General features: G+C 47.0%; 1 protein-coding gene across 2 annotated transcripts in view; it reads right to left on the bottom strand.

Annotated features, from left to right (window-relative positions):
• Nucleotides 1–15,335, bottom strand: part of gnl1 (guanine nucleotide binding protein-like 1) — an 83,603-nt gene that overhangs the window by 42,693 nt on the left and 25,575 nt on the right. For both annotated transcript variants that reach the window (XM_072475340.1, XM_072475339.1), the window contains exons 2-3: nucleotides 9,560–9,728; nucleotides 6,917–7,053 (exon numbers count right to left, since the gene is read on the bottom strand). In XM_072475340.1, the coding sequence (XP_072331441.1) occupies nucleotides 6,917–7,053; nucleotides 9,560–9,728 (306 nt within the window). The remainder of the gene's footprint in view (nucleotides 1–6,916; nucleotides 7,054–9,559; nucleotides 9,729–15,335) is intronic.

Here is a 15,335-nt window from a genome sequence, read left to right as displayed (position 1 = left end):
GTGGGCCGAAGGGCCTGTACTGCGCTGTATTGTTCTATGTTCTATGTTCTATGTAACTAAAAGGGAAATGGGAAGAAGAGCTGGGGGAGGAGATCGAGGAGGGGCTGTGGGCAGATGCCCTAAGCAGGGTAAACTCGTCGTCCTCGTGTGCCAGGCTAAGCCTGATTCAGTTTAAGGTATTACACAGGGCACATATGACTGGAGCACGGCTCAGTAAATTTTTTGGGGTGGAGGATAGGTGTGCGAGGTGCTCGAGAAGCCCAGCGAATCATACCCATATGTTTTGGTCATGCCCGGCACTACAGGGGTTTTGGATGGGGGTGACAAAGGTGCTTTCAAAAGTAGTAGGAGTCCGGGTCGAACCAAGCTGGGGGTTGGCTATATTTGGGGTTGCACAAGAGCCGGGAGTGCAGGAGGCGAGAGAGGCCGATGTTTTGGCCTTTGCGTCCCTAGTAGCCCGGCGCATGATATTGCTAATGTGGAAAGAAGCCAAGCCCCCGGGGGTGGAGACCTGGATAAATGACATGGCGGGGTTTATAAAGCTAGAGCGGATTAAGTTCGTCCTAAGGGGGTCGGCTCAAGGGTTCACCAGGCGGTGGCAACCGTTCGTCGAATACCTCGCAGAAAGATAGACGGAATGGGAAAAAGAAGGCAGCAGCAGCAGCCCAGGATCGGGGGGGGGGGGGAGGAACCAGAAGGACTCTCAGGGTTGTTAATATATACTGTATAGTATGTATAGGTCGTTGCTACAGATAATTATATATTGGACTGTTAAATTATATTTTTGGAGAGTGTTACTTGTAACAAGGCAGTTGCCAATTAGGGCTAGTTTTCATTTTTTGTTATTTATTATTTATTCATTTTTTTGTTTATAAAATAGGTCATTGTTATTTGTGTTGTTATAATATTGTGTAAAGGATGCACAATGTACTGTGTTGGTTGACCAAAAATTTTCAATAAAATATTTAATTTAAAAAAAGATGCAGCTCTTGGATCGGGCTCATCAGCCATATAAGGGCCCACAGATCCCATGACCAGTAACACAGGAGTTTCTTAGGTCAACAATCATACTCGTTAGCGAGTGATCGCCAAAGACGACCGACTAATCAACAGTCAGAGTCAGCACCGTTCAACTCATGTGACCCCCCCCCCCCGCCCCCCCCCCCCAACTATCATGAGCCAGCAAATTACTTACAACATTAAAACTGGATTTCCAACAATAGGAACTTCTTCACGTTTGAATCTGATCATAAATGTTATTTTATGATGATGTGATGTTTGGTTTATTACCATTCTCTCTCAATACTCCCTCCCTGGCTGAATTATCAGAACACACTGGGATAGAAGTTTCTATGCAGCCAAGGTACTGAAGGCAGCGAGGCCTGGGTCCAAATCCTATTTGGTACAACCGACTTTAGGGGTGGCAGGATTTTCAACAAAAAAAAACAAAGGACCACGCTAGGCCAAAGTCTGACCATGATATGAACGAGTGCTCGTCAAAAATAGCGCCATACTGAAACAGATTTATTGCTCAAAACGACCAAGCTTCCTATCAAAAGTAATAAAAATATAAGCACTGCTGCCTCACGCCGCCAAGGACCCGGGTTTGATCCTGGCCCCTGGTCACTGTCCATGTAAGGTTTGCACATTCTAATTTTAATACAGAATGAACTCTAGTGTTGTGAAAGAGGGGAATGTGTTGACTGGTTGGCAAGTTGACCCCCATTGCCCTTTCCTCCTGTCCTGAGGGATATCATGTCTGGTTGTCAGAGAGGCAGATAGATACCCAGTTAGTTCCAATGATGGAAGTGTGTTTTTATCAGAACTGGAACAATACTGGGGAAGTGTCAGGTGTGTAGAATGGGGTTTGTAGCTGTGGGTGCCAAGAAATATATTACATGCTGGAAGTGGGTAGCATGCTGATTTTTCACCCTTGGTCCTCGGATTTAAATCCAGTCCAGAATGAGAAGAGTGAAAAACTCCTGTCTTTTTGATTAAAGGGTAATAGCTTTAGTTTTCCATAGGGCACAACCCACAAGATACAGCTGACTTCACTTACTGCATTGTCACTCATTGAAACTCAGGAGTTTCATTGTATCGAACCCTATCCTGGAAATGTTTAATGGGAACAGGGTAGCGGGAACTTTCATCTGTATCTAACCCCGTGCTGTACCTGTCCTGGGAGTGTTTGATAAGAGACGGGGCAGAGGGAGCTTCACTCGTGTCTGACCCTTGCCATTCTGCGCTGGAGTGTTTGATAAGGAGTATGCAGATTGAGCTTTACTCAAACTGCTTTGGCAGTGCTTGATGAGTGAATCAAATAGGAAATGCTGCCTATCTCAGTGCCAATGCCCTTCAGCATTTAAACAGCAAAGTTATACAAATCTTCTGCACAAGTTAATCTCGCTGCTACCAAAAACATTCTAGTGACATTCTGCCAGCAGGGACAAAAAGCGGAGAATCTCCTGCAGTATTCACTATTGATGGTGACAGGGCAGTTTTCACAGTGTGGTGTCAGCGATGTCAGTCACAGAAATGCTGATCATTGTGGAACGTTAAGAATCCAGGTTTTGTGTGAAGAGAGTTACAGCCCTGAGGCCTAACTGGAGGGAACACCCAGCACTATCTCCAACTAGCTGGCATCAGCTGACATCCCTTTCAACTGGCTGCTGCTGATCAACACTGGCTATGGCAGCAGCCTTTTGTATTTCTTGCAGTTCTGTCCAGAACAGGTACTGGGCACACAATTCCATAGCTGCCAGCTGCAAACTCAGTAGTTGTTTGCCCAGGCTCAAATATGTGAGGCCAGCCAGCAGAGTATTTGACTGCAGACAGCATCACACCCAAGGCTGTTTATGCCCTCAACCCTTGTCCACGTGCTATCGTCCAGTAGAATAAAGGACGAGAATTCCCGTTGACAGGGGTCAATTTAATTACTGACCATCACCCATGGCAAAGCAGCCCGCTTGATTGGTTACCCCGCACCATTCACCACCTTCAAAGCTCACACCCTCCACCACTGACACACAGTGTCTACCATACGAGTTTCGGAGCCATGAGGTCATGTTGCAGCTGTACAAAACTCTGGTGCAGCCGCATTTGGAGTATTGCGTGCAATTCTGGTCGCCGCATTATAGGAAGGATGTGGAAGCATTGGAAAGGGTGCAGAGGAGATTTACCAGAATGTTGCCTGGCATGATGGGAAGATCTTATTAGGAAAGGCTGAGGGACTTGAGGCTGTTTTTGTTAGAGAGAAGAAGGTTAAGAGGTGACTTAATTGAGGCATACAAGATGATCAGAGGATTGGATAGGGTGGACAGTGAGAGCCTTCTTCCTCGGATGGTGATGTCTAGCACGAGGGGACATAGCTTTAAATTGAGGGGAGAGAGATATAAGACAGATGTTAGAGGTAGGTTCTTTACTCAGAGAGTAGTAAGGGCGTGGAATGCCCTGCCTGCAACAGTAGTGGACTCGCCAATACTAAGGGCATTCAAATGGTCATTGGATAGACATATGGACGATAAGGGAATAATGTAGATGGGCTTTAGAGTGGTTTCACAGGTCGGCGCAACATCGAGGGCCTAAGGGCCTGTACTGCGCTGTAATGTTCTATATACAAATTGCTCTGCAACAACTCGCCAAAGCTCCATTGACAGCACCTTATAAACTCCTGACCAATACCATCTGGAAGGACAAGGGCAGCAGATGCATTGGAACCCCACCAGACCGGTGAGTTTCCCTCCAAGCTCCCACACCACCCTGACTTGGAAATAAACCAGCTTTCCCTTCACTGTGGCTGGGTCAAACTCCTGGAACTCCCTCCCTACACCACAGGGACTGCAGCAGTTCAAGAAGGCAGCTCACCGCCACCTTCTCAAGGGCAACTAGGGATGGGCAATAAACGTTGGTCCAGCCAGCGACACTCACTTCCCATAAAATAATAAATCATTAAAAAAAACATACATCAACAGGGATGAACTAACTCAGTCCATGTTTCAACTGGTGCTGAGGACCTTCCTGGTCTGTCTCGCTCTGCTCCAAACCTCTGACCCAGCAGGGGAGCCTCACATTCTCAGATGTTATAGCTATGTCTTTTTGAAAACTTTACCGTGACCAACTACCTTGTTTCCTCCCCCATCCCAGTGCTTTCACACATTGCTGCAAATGCTCAGCTGGTCAGGCAGCATCTGAGAGGAGGGAAACACTCACAGAGATAATATGCCTGTGACCTTCCATCGGAAACTGAGAAACGCTAGAAATATAATAGGCTTCGAGCCAGGGGAGGTTGGAACAAGGACAAAAGGGAAGGTCTGTGACAAGGAGGAAGACAGAAGAGTCTGAGCGGTAGAAGAGTCAGTCTTCCAGAGCCAAAGAGAATGGTGATGTGGCAAGAACATCGACATAGGGCAATACTGTGGCGCAGTGGTTAGCACTGCTGCCTCACGGCGTCAAGGTCCCGGCTCTGGGTCACTGTCCGTGTGGCGTTTGCACATTCTCCCCGTGTTTGTGTGGGTTTCGCTCCCACAACCAAAGATGTGCAGGCTAGGTGGATTGGCCGCACTAAAATTGCCCCTTAAGTGGAAAAAACGAATTGGGCACATTTTTTTTTTTATGTTGAAAGAACATAAACATGAAGTGTGCCGCTGCTTGAAAGAAAAATAAAAGACAAAAAACGGTTCATTTTCCTGGGGCTGGAGGAGATAAGGCAGGGAGAGGATAAACGGTTTTAGAATCATAGAATTTACATTGCAGAAGGAAGCCATTCAGTCCATCGAGTCTGCACCGACCCTTGCAAAGATCACCCTACTCAACTCATGTATCTACCCGATCCCTGTAACCCAACAACCCCCACTTAACCTTTTAGGACATTAAGGGCAATTTAGCATGGCCAACCCACCTAAACCGCACATCTTTGGACTGTGGGAGGAAACTGGAGCACCCGGAGGAAACCCACGCAGACACGGGGAGAACGTGCAGACTCCGCACAGACAGTGACCCAGCCAGTAATCGAACCAGGGACCCTGGAGCTGTGAAGCAATTGTGCTATCCACAATGCTACCGTGCTGCCCTAAATGATGCGGAGATGCTCATCTGATGAAGGAGCATTGCTTCGAAAGCTAGTGATTCCAAACAAACTTGTTGGACTTTAACATGGTGTTGTAAGACTTCTTAAAGGATTTTGAGAACCAGGAAGAGAATTTTAAAAATTCATTCTTTGGCTTAGCCAGAAGCCAGTGTCAGTGAGCAAGCACAGGTTTGCCGGGCCGTTAAGGGCTGACAATCCAGAAACAATTTGGATTTATGTGGCACCTTTAATGCAACAAAACATGCAGAGGTGCTTCACTGGAATGGAATGAGAAAACATTGACAAACGGTGGGAAGATCCAGGGAGCAAACTGCAGAGCTTAGTGCCTAGATTTAGATGTCAGCCCTGGCTCAGCTGGCAGCACTCTCGCATTCGGGTTAGACAGTTCTGGGCTCTATTGCCAATCCAGAGAGCACAAAATCTAGGCCCACACTCCAATGCAGTACTGAGGGAGAGGCTGCACTGCCAGAGATGTCAGCTTTCCCATGAGACGTCAAACCGTGGAGCCTGCACCCCCATTACTAGGGGGTATAGCCTCAAAATAAGGGGAAGTAGATTTAGGCCTGAGTTTAGGAGGAACTTCTTCACCCAAAGGGTTGTGAATCTATGGAATTCCTTGCCCAGTGAAGCAGAAGAGGCTCCATCATTAAATGTTTTTAAGATAAAGATAGATAGTTTTTTGAAGAATAAAGGGATTTAAGAGTTATGGTGTTCGGGCCAGAAAGTGGAGCTGAGTCCATAAAAGATCAGCCATGATCTCATTGAATGGAGGAGCAGGCTCGAGGGGCCAGATGGCCTACTCCTGCTCCTAGTTCTTATGTTCTTATGATCTGAGTAAGGGGTCGCTCATTTATGATAGAGATGAGGAGGAATTTCTTCTCTCAAAAGGGTAGTGAATCTGTGGAATCCATAGAATCTTAGAATTTACAGTGCAGAAGGAGGCCATTCGGCCCATCGAGTCTGCACAGGCTCTTGGAAAGAGCACCCTACCCAAGGTCAACACCTCCACCCTATCCCCATAACCCAGTAACCCCACCCAACACCAAGGGCAATTTTGCACACTAAGGGCAATTTATCATGGCCAATCCATCTAACCTGCACATCTTTGGACTGTGGGAGGAAACCGGAGCACCCGGAGGAAACCCACGCACACACGGGGAGGATGTGCAGACTCCGCACAGACAGTGACCCAAGCCGGAATCGACCCTGGGACCCTGGAGCTGTGAAGCAATTGTGCTATGCACAATGCTACCGTGCTGTCCAATTCTTTACTGCGAGGGACTGTAGAGGCTGGGTTGTAAGTATGTTGAAGACTGAGATAGGCAGATTTTTAATCAACAAGGGAATCGAGGGTTATGGGGATAGGCGGGAAAGTGGAGGTGAAGATCATCATTTCAGATCAGTCATGACCTTACTGAATGGCGGAGCAGACACGATGGGCCGAACGGCCTACTTCTGATCTTATGGTGAAGAGCAGGCCAGTTCACCCAAATGGTCCCTTCCAATATTTGTCCCGCTGATTTCCTAGCGATTATCATAGCACCATTGTTGGGTTTGCTGTATGCGAATCGACGGTTGCCTTTCATTGGCCATCAGGTGCTTTGGAAAATACTGGGATGGTTGAAGGCGCTATGTAAATAAGAGTTCTCCTTCCTTCAACCCCAAAGCTGTTAAATGGAATCCAGCAGCCAATGCTCTGTAGGAAGTGAACTCACAGAAGTATGTTTTTTTTTTAATAATCAATTTGACCTTTCGAAACTATTTTGCTCATTCCTTAGGCAGTAAGTGCTGACCTTTAAACAAAACATACCCAGCACAGCTGTCACTCACCGGACCCGGGCTTGTAAATGTCAACAATGTCTACTTCCAGCTCAGCTTCTGGGGTAAGCTCCACGATTTTCTCTTGCATGACCTTCTTCCTTCGCTCGATCTCCTCCCGGCTCTCTTTCTCTAAATGCAGCCGGAATCTGAGCGACACAGGAAAATGAGACAGAGAGAGAGGAAACATAATTTGGCTGAAAAAAGACCTGAAATGCTCGGAAACATGCAGCAGGCAGACCGCACGTGGTCAAGGTAATGGGTAATCAGGAGGCCACCCTTTCCGATTCACTGCATGGTCCACCCTCCGGTGTCTGCTGCCGGTTACTTGATCCAAGTAATGAGGAAATCCTTTTTTTCAAAAAGATTGGTTGCCATGTGGAATGCACTGGGACAGAGGATGCAGTAGGAAAAATGATTGTTGCTGTCAACTTTATGTCAACACATTACAGGTTAAGGGGGGGAAAGATATTGATCGATTTATTGCCTTTGAGCACATAACCTTGCAGCCTTCCAGTTCAGTACATCTTAAAAATAAGTTTGTGGGCCTTGAATGAAAGGTAATGGTGTTGATAGTGACCACTCCCCTCTGGACAGTGACTCCATGCGAAGGGGGAGCACACGTAAACACATCTGCAGCAGGGGACCTGGGTGCAGCTGGCTAGGTCAGCATTTTTATTGCCCATCTCTAATTGCCCTCAAGGAGGTAATGACCCACCTTCTCGAACTGCTGCCGGCAGGGGTGAGAGGAGAAGAGGAATGCGTAGGAAGGAGGAAGAATGCTGCATTCAGTGAATAAACCTACTACCAAGCTAAGGATGTGTGTGGTTTCATATTTTACTGGCCACTGAGAGATGAACTGGTTGGCCGGTCCACGTAAGCAAGAGACCTCAAGCAAGCTCCCAATTTCCCCCAAGGGGACAGAGTCAGGGACATGATAGAGGAACAGAAACAGACATTGTTCCTTCCGCACCCCCCCCCCCCCCCCCCCCAACAGCTAACTCTTGCACTACCTTGGGTCCAGGTCACGAGAGGATGAGCACAATCTATCTGCCAACACAACAGTCCGCATAAAACATAGATGGAGGCCATGCGGCCCATCATGCCTGTCCTGTGCTAGCTCTTTCCCAACAGCCCTTCACATCTTTTAAACCCTCAAATGCAGCCATTATATTATGCTAATAATGGTGATAATAAAATTTAATCCTGTTCTGCCCTTACGAATAGAGATACATTCAGCATTAAATCCTCCTCCTCCATGTCCTAGGAAGGCAACTATGGACTTCCTTTGGATTGGATATGGTTGTGAACTGGCAAGGTATTGCAGTGCTTTGTCAATGCCTTCTACACTACAGCTGACCCACAAACCCTCCCACACTCATTACCACCTGCCATCAGGCTCACTGGAAGGATTTACAGGCTGATAACTGGCCGAATACAATAGGCTGGAATCGGAAACCAAAACTGAAAATGCTGAAAAAAAATCTCTGCAGGTCTGGCAGCATCTGGACTTGGAAACCGGAGCTTCTGGCCCAAAGGTAGGGAACACCACTCAAGTGTGCCACAGGACCCACACAGCATTGAATCACATCTTCAAACACTGGAAACACTCAGAAAATCTGTTAGCATCTGCAAAGAAAGAAACAGAGTCAACGCTTCCGGCCAAGGGCAATTCATTCAAACTATCTGAATCTGAAAAGTTAACTCTTTCTCTCTCTCGCTCCATGGATGCTGCCTAACCTGGAGTGTTTATCCCCCTCACATTGTATTTTAGTCATGGAAGGATATGTTGAACGGCTGACACGGGGTCTAAATCTCAGCACAGGTCAAACGGGCGGTCAGTGATCGTCAAATTTACATTCATTCTTTTTTCAAATCAGGGCGCCATGTGGTGCAGTGGTTAGCACTGGAACTGCGGCGCAGAGGACACGGGTTCAAATCCCGGCCCTGAGTCAGTGCCGTGTGGAGTTTGCACATTCTCCTCACGTATGCGTGGGTTCCTCCCACGCACCCCAAAGATGTGCTGAATAGGTTGACTGGCCATACTAAATTGCCCCTTAATTGGAAAAGAAAAATAATTGGCTACTCTAAATTCCTCTTCTCTTCTCACCCCCGTCGGCAGCAGTTCAATAAGGTGGGTTATTGCTCACATTCTTGAGGGCAATTAAATGGGCAATAAAAATGCTGACCTAGTCAGCGGCGCCCAGGTCCCCAACTGCAGTTGTGTTTACGTGTGCTCCCCCTTCGCATGGAGTCACTCTCCAGAAGGGAGTGGTTACTATCAACCCCTGCACATCTTTGAGTTGTTGGGGGCGAAACCCACGCAAACACGGGGAGAATGTGCAAACTCCACACGGACAGTGACTCAGAGCCAGGATCGAACCTGGGACCTGAGCACCATGATGCAGCAGTGCTAACCACTGTGCCGCCCTGTCAAATTTACATTAATGGCGCTTCCAAGCTCAACGGACATTAGGAAGGTGCGGTACTTCCTGAGTGCTTTCTCCGTAGTTCTGGCAAACATTGTATTAAAAGTTTCTGGTAAAGACGTCACTGAAATCCTAATAGCTGCCAGGATCCGATCACCCCCTCCTCCCACCCCCCGAGTGTGCTGGCGTGTTTCCAGGGGCATCAGTGCCCTCCAGTTTCCCTCACCTGTTCGGATTGTATCCCGGCTCTCCCGCTTTCCACAGCGCCGGCTGCTGATTGATTTTCCGCACCTGCAAGGTGAAGGATTCGCTGTCCGACGTGTCCGTCTGCTCCTCATAACGATCATGGCTCCCGCTCCGGCTATGGGAGCTCGACCTCACACCGTCGGGTAAACCTGAAACAGATCCCAGAGGAATGCTAGAAGGCTGCAGCAAACAAGGCAGTAAAAGCTCAGAGATTTTGTGCTGACCATCGTTGTTGAAAACCCTAACAGAATAAAACATCCCGAAGGCCAAGAGGGGATTTGATGGAGGTTTCCAAAATTAGGAGGGGGCTGGACAGAGTAGATATGGAGAAATTGTTCCCACTTGTAAAGTGAATGTGGCGCAGTGGTTAGCACTGCTGCTTCACGGTGCCGAGGACCTGGGTTCGGTCCCGGCCCAGTCACTGCCCATGTGGAATGTGCACATTCTCCCTTGTCTGCGTGGGAATCACCCTTCCCCCACAACCCAAAGATGTGCAGGGTAGGTGGATTAGCCACGCTAAATTGCCCCTTAATTGGAAAATTTAAGGGAAAAACAAAAGAGTAAAATGATTGTGAATGAGAGGGCACAGATTTCAATTGATTTGCAAAAGAAGCAAATGCAATGAGATAAAATGAAACCTTTCCACACAGCGAGTGATTGGAATCTGGAACACTGCCTGAAAGTGTGTTGCAAGCAGGTTCAATCCAGGTATTTAAGAGGGCGTTAGATGATTACTGAAATAGGAACAGTGTGCAGGGGTAAGGGAGGAAAGGCCGAAGAGCACTAAGCCATGTTGCTCATTTGGAGATCCGGGCCAGACTCAACAGGCCGAATGGCAATTCTGAGATTAAAAGTCACTTCACAGGAACGCCATCAGGCAGGAAGGAGACACGGGACGAAAAGCTTGGTCAAAGGGATAGTTTTCAAGGAGGATCGTAAAGGAGAAGGGAGCGAGAGAGAAAGAGAGGGAGAGATATGAAAATCAAGGATGGGCAAGAGGTCAGAATTTGATTACGTATGAATGCTCAAATTACAACCATCGAGCCTGGACTAAAAATTGAGCAAGATTGTAGTTGATCTGATTGCGGTCTCTCAACTCCAAAGTCCTGCCTACACTCGATAACCGAATCTATCTACCACTGCCTTGAAAATATTTATTGACACTGCTTCCACCCCTCTCTGGGGAGGTGTTCCAAAGGCTCACGACCCTCTGAGAAAATAATACTTCTCCTCTCCATCTTAAATGGGAGACCCTTCCTTTCTAAACTGCAAACCCCTAGCCCCCCGCATTCAAGTCTCTCCTGCAAGTGACAACATCCTCTCAGCATCCACCCCATCAAGCATCTGATGATTCAGCAAGATCACCTCTCATTCTGCTAAACCCCAATGGATGTGGGCCCAGCCCGTCCAACTTCTCCTCGCAAGATTAAACCCCTCCTGGAGGCATAAATTGAGCAAGCCCCTTCTCGACAGTTAGAAACGCACTTATATCCTTAATTACAGGTACGAGAACAGTGACGTCACGCAATGTTTAGAATGAAACACGCTTCTTCCTCTGCCTCGTTCAGGCGGTGTGAACAGAGACAGGAGCAGTCAATTCAGCTCCTCGAGTTTACTCTGCCATTCTGCTACATCATGACCTGGCCTTTTACTCCATTTACCTGCTTTGCTTCAGTTCCCCTTAATCCCCTTCCCCAACAAAAATAAAAACACCTGCCAATCTCACTTTTTAAACTTTCAATTGATGCCCAAGTTCCAACAGCTTTTTAAAAAGGAAAGATTCCAGATTTCTGCTATGAAGAGGCGCCCCCTGATATCGGAATGGCCTAGCTCCAATTTTCTGGTCACGCCTTGCTCTAGAATTAGCCCACCAGACAAAATAGCTTCTCTCAAATCCATTAAAACATCTTAAATGGGCAGCATGGTGGCGCAGTGGTTAGCATTGCAGCCTCAGGGCGCCCAGGTCCCAGGTTCGATCCCGGCTCTGGGTCAAAGTTTGCACATTCTCCCTGTGCTTGCGCGAGTTTCGCCCCCACAGCCCAAAGATATGTAGGCTAGGTGGATTGGCCACGCTAAAATTGCCCCTTAATTGGAAAAAGAATTGGGTACTCTAAATTTTAAAAGGAAAAGGAAAAAAAAACATCTTAAATACTTCAAAATAAGCAAGCAGGAATAATTTGATTTAGCGCAAGCCCTGATCCGCAACGGATTTACAGCCTCCAGCCCGAGAAAAACACATTCACCATTATTCTGTTTCCTGTCACTCAGCCAGCTTTATGTCCATGCTGCTACTGGCCCTTTTTACTTTGTCCATAAGTCTGTTATGGGGCACCTCACATGGCCTTTTGGAAGCCTCATGTAAGCCACATAGACACAGCACTAACCTCATCAACCTGCACTTTCCAAACAAACCTCAAGCAAGTTAGTTGAACACAATTTTCCCTTTTTTTTAAAAAAACTCCATGACTGCTTTTCTTAATTAATCCAAATGATCGCACATTTTGTCCTTATCCGGAATTATCCGAAAAGCACCCCACCACTGAGGTTAGATTGATTAGCCTGTACTGTTACTGGCCTTATCCTTACACCCGTTTTTGAACAAGGCTCGAATATATGCAATTCTTTATATTTTCTGCATCAGAGGATTGAAAGATTAAGCCCAGCGCCTCTGCAATTTTAACCCTCAACTTTCCTCCATATCCATGGCTACATCTCATCTGGCTCTGGTGACTTATCAACTTTTTTGTTTGGATCAGCCATTCCATTCAATACATCCGCTTCAACCCAGTGTATCAACCACTTCCTCCATTATGTCACAGGCAGCATTCTCTTCCTTGGTAAAGGCAGATGCAGAGTACTCATTAAGAGCCTCCGGCATGGGCAGCACAGTGGTTAGTACTGCTGCCTCAAGGCGCTGAGGACCTGGGTTTGATTCTGACGCCGAGTCACTGTCCGTGCGGAGTTTGCACATTCTTCCCGTGTCTGCGTGGGTCTCACCCCCACAACCCAAAGATGTGCAGGGTAGGTGGATTGATTGGCCATGCTAAATTGCCCCTTAATTGGGAAAAAAAATGAATTGCGTACTTTAAATTTATAAGATATAGAACCTCAGCCATGCCACCTTCCTCTATGCCGTTCCCTGATCGCCTCTCACCCCCTTTTAACACTTATAAAACTAGAGGAGACTTATGCTTCAACACTCTCACTCTCGTTCTTCTCTTATCTGTTTTTGACTTCCCTTCTGAACCTTCTACATTCAACCTGGTTGGCAACTATATTACCCACCTGACATCCATCTTTTTCTGCTTTGTTGTACTCTTCCAGAAAGCTCTGCACTTGTTTGCCCTCCACTTCCCCCTAGTGAGAATGTACCTCAACTGTACTCAAACCATCTCCCCTTTCAAAGCAATTCCGTTAAAGTTTTGCCTGCCAATCGATGATTCCGCTTTATTTGGGCCAGATTACGGATTGACATTCCCCAGTTAATTATTCTCATTCGGATTCATCCTTATCCTTTTCCCATAGCTACCCAAAGTCTGAGAATACTATGACCACCGTCCCCTAAATGTTCCCAGACGGACACTAGATCCTTCTCATTCCACAAATCGAGATCCAGCATTGCCTCCTTCCCTCTGGAAAAATACTGAAGAAACAACCTTCCCAGGACATGCCCTACAAACGTTTTTCCCCTTGGCGCTATTACCATCCCAATCTACAGTCGGGTAATTAAACTTCTCGCACCATTCGAGTTTCCTCGCAATTTTGTTCCTCTACATCTTCTGAGAGCGGCCGACAGAATTCTGCTCCCTCCCAACACTAATGTTCTCCAAATTAACATTGCCTGCCCCCACCCCTCCAACCTTCCTGGACATTGGTAGAGCACAATGAAGCAGAAGAGAGCTACATATGGTTACATGCATCTGCCCTACACATCATCTATTGAATGTCACTCAGAAAAACAATAGGAATTTCTGTTGGGTTGGGTGGGGAAGGTTCAGGTGAGGCAGCAGTCAGGGAAATGGCGTCTGCTGTGGACCGGCGGCGACGGCATGCGAATTGCAGTGGATCAAGGTGTTCTGGGAGTATGGAGGTGTTGCGCTTCATGGTCAAACTCTCAAAGCACTTCATTACGACTGAAGTCAGGGCCACTGGTCGGTAGTCATTGAGGCATGTTGCCTGGTTCTTCTTTGGCACCGGTATGATGGTGGTCTTCTTGAAGCAGATGGGACTTCGGAGTGGAGTAGGGACTGGTTAAAGATGTCCGCGAATACCTCTGCCAGCTGGCCCGCACAGGCTCTGAGCGCACGACCAGGATCCCGTCCGGGCCCAGCGCCTTCCGAGGGTTCACTTTCAGGAAGGCCGATCTGACTTTGGAAGCTGTGATGATGAGTATGGGTGAGTTCTGGGCTGCTGGGGCACTTGACAGCGGATTTTTGGTTACCTGCTCGAACTGAGCATAGAATGCATTGAGTTCATCGGGGAGGGGTGCGCTGCTGCCGGAGATGCTGCTCGGCTTCACTTTGTAGCCCGTTAATGTTTAGTCCTTGCCACAATCGCCGAGAGTCTATCTGTGACTCTAGCTTGGTTTGATATTGTCTCTTGGCATCTCGGATGGCTTTGCGGAGGTCGTACCTGGATTTCTTGTACAGGTCAGGGTCGTCTAACTTGAACGCCTCAGATCTGTCCTTCAGTAAGGAGTCAATCTCGTGATTGAGCCATGGTTTCCGGTTGGGGAACGTGCGTACTGCTTTCTTTGACACGCAGTCGCCCACACATTTGCTGATGAAGTCTGTGACGGTGGTGGCATACTCATTTAAGTTGGTCGCTGAGTTCTTAAATATGGACCAGTCCACTGTCTCTACGCAATCACGTAAGAGCTCTTCAGTTTCCTCAGACCAGCACCGCACGACCTTCTTAGCTGGATTCTCCCGCTTGAGTTTCTGCTTGTATGCCGAGAGAAGGAGCACCGTCTTTTGGTCTGATTTGCCAAAGTGCGGTCGGGCGATGGAACGGTAGGCGCTCTTGATTTGTGAGTAGCAGTGGTCAAGAGTGTTGTCACCCCTGGTGGGACAGGAGATGTGCTGGTGGAATTTTGGCAGTACACGGTGGGTTATTCTCACTCAGCGTATCTAATGGTCTATATTCTTTACCACTGGGTTATTCTCATCACTCACCCTTTACATTATGGTCCATTTCCGATCACTGGGATATTCTCACTCACTCTGTATTCTGGTCTATACTCTTTATGATTGGGTTATTCTCACACTCAATGACCATGTATATTATGATCTACATTCTCTTTCACTCGGTTATTCTCACTCGCCCTGTATATAATAGTCTATATTCTCTATCACTGGGTTATTCTCACTCACTGTATATAATAATCTATATTCACTATCACTGGGTTATTCTCACTCACTGTATCTAATGGTCTATATTCTCTATCACTGAGTTATTCTCACTCACTCACTATATATTATGGTCTACATTCTGTCACTGAGTTATTCTCACTCACTCACTGTATCTAATGGTCTATATTCTCTAGCACTGAGTTATTCTCACTCACTGTATATAATGGTCTATATTCTCTATCAGAGTTATTCTCACTCACTGTATCTAATAGTCTATATTCTCTATCACTGAGTTATTCTCACTCATTCACTGTATCTAATGGTCTATATTCTCTATCACTGAGTTATTCTCACTCACTCACTGTATCTAATGGTCTATATTCTCTATCACTGAGTTATTCTCAC

This window comes from Scyliorhinus torazame, chromosome 14, assembly GCF_047496885.1.
Source record: "Scyliorhinus torazame isolate Kashiwa2021f chromosome 14, sScyTor2.1, whole genome shotgun sequence".
Lineage (NCBI taxonomy): Eukaryota > Metazoa > Chordata > Chondrichthyes > Carcharhiniformes > Scyliorhinidae > Scyliorhinus > Scyliorhinus torazame.
The sequence above is the reverse complement of the archived record's forward strand: the minus strand, read 5'-3'. Positions and strand labels throughout refer to the sequence as shown.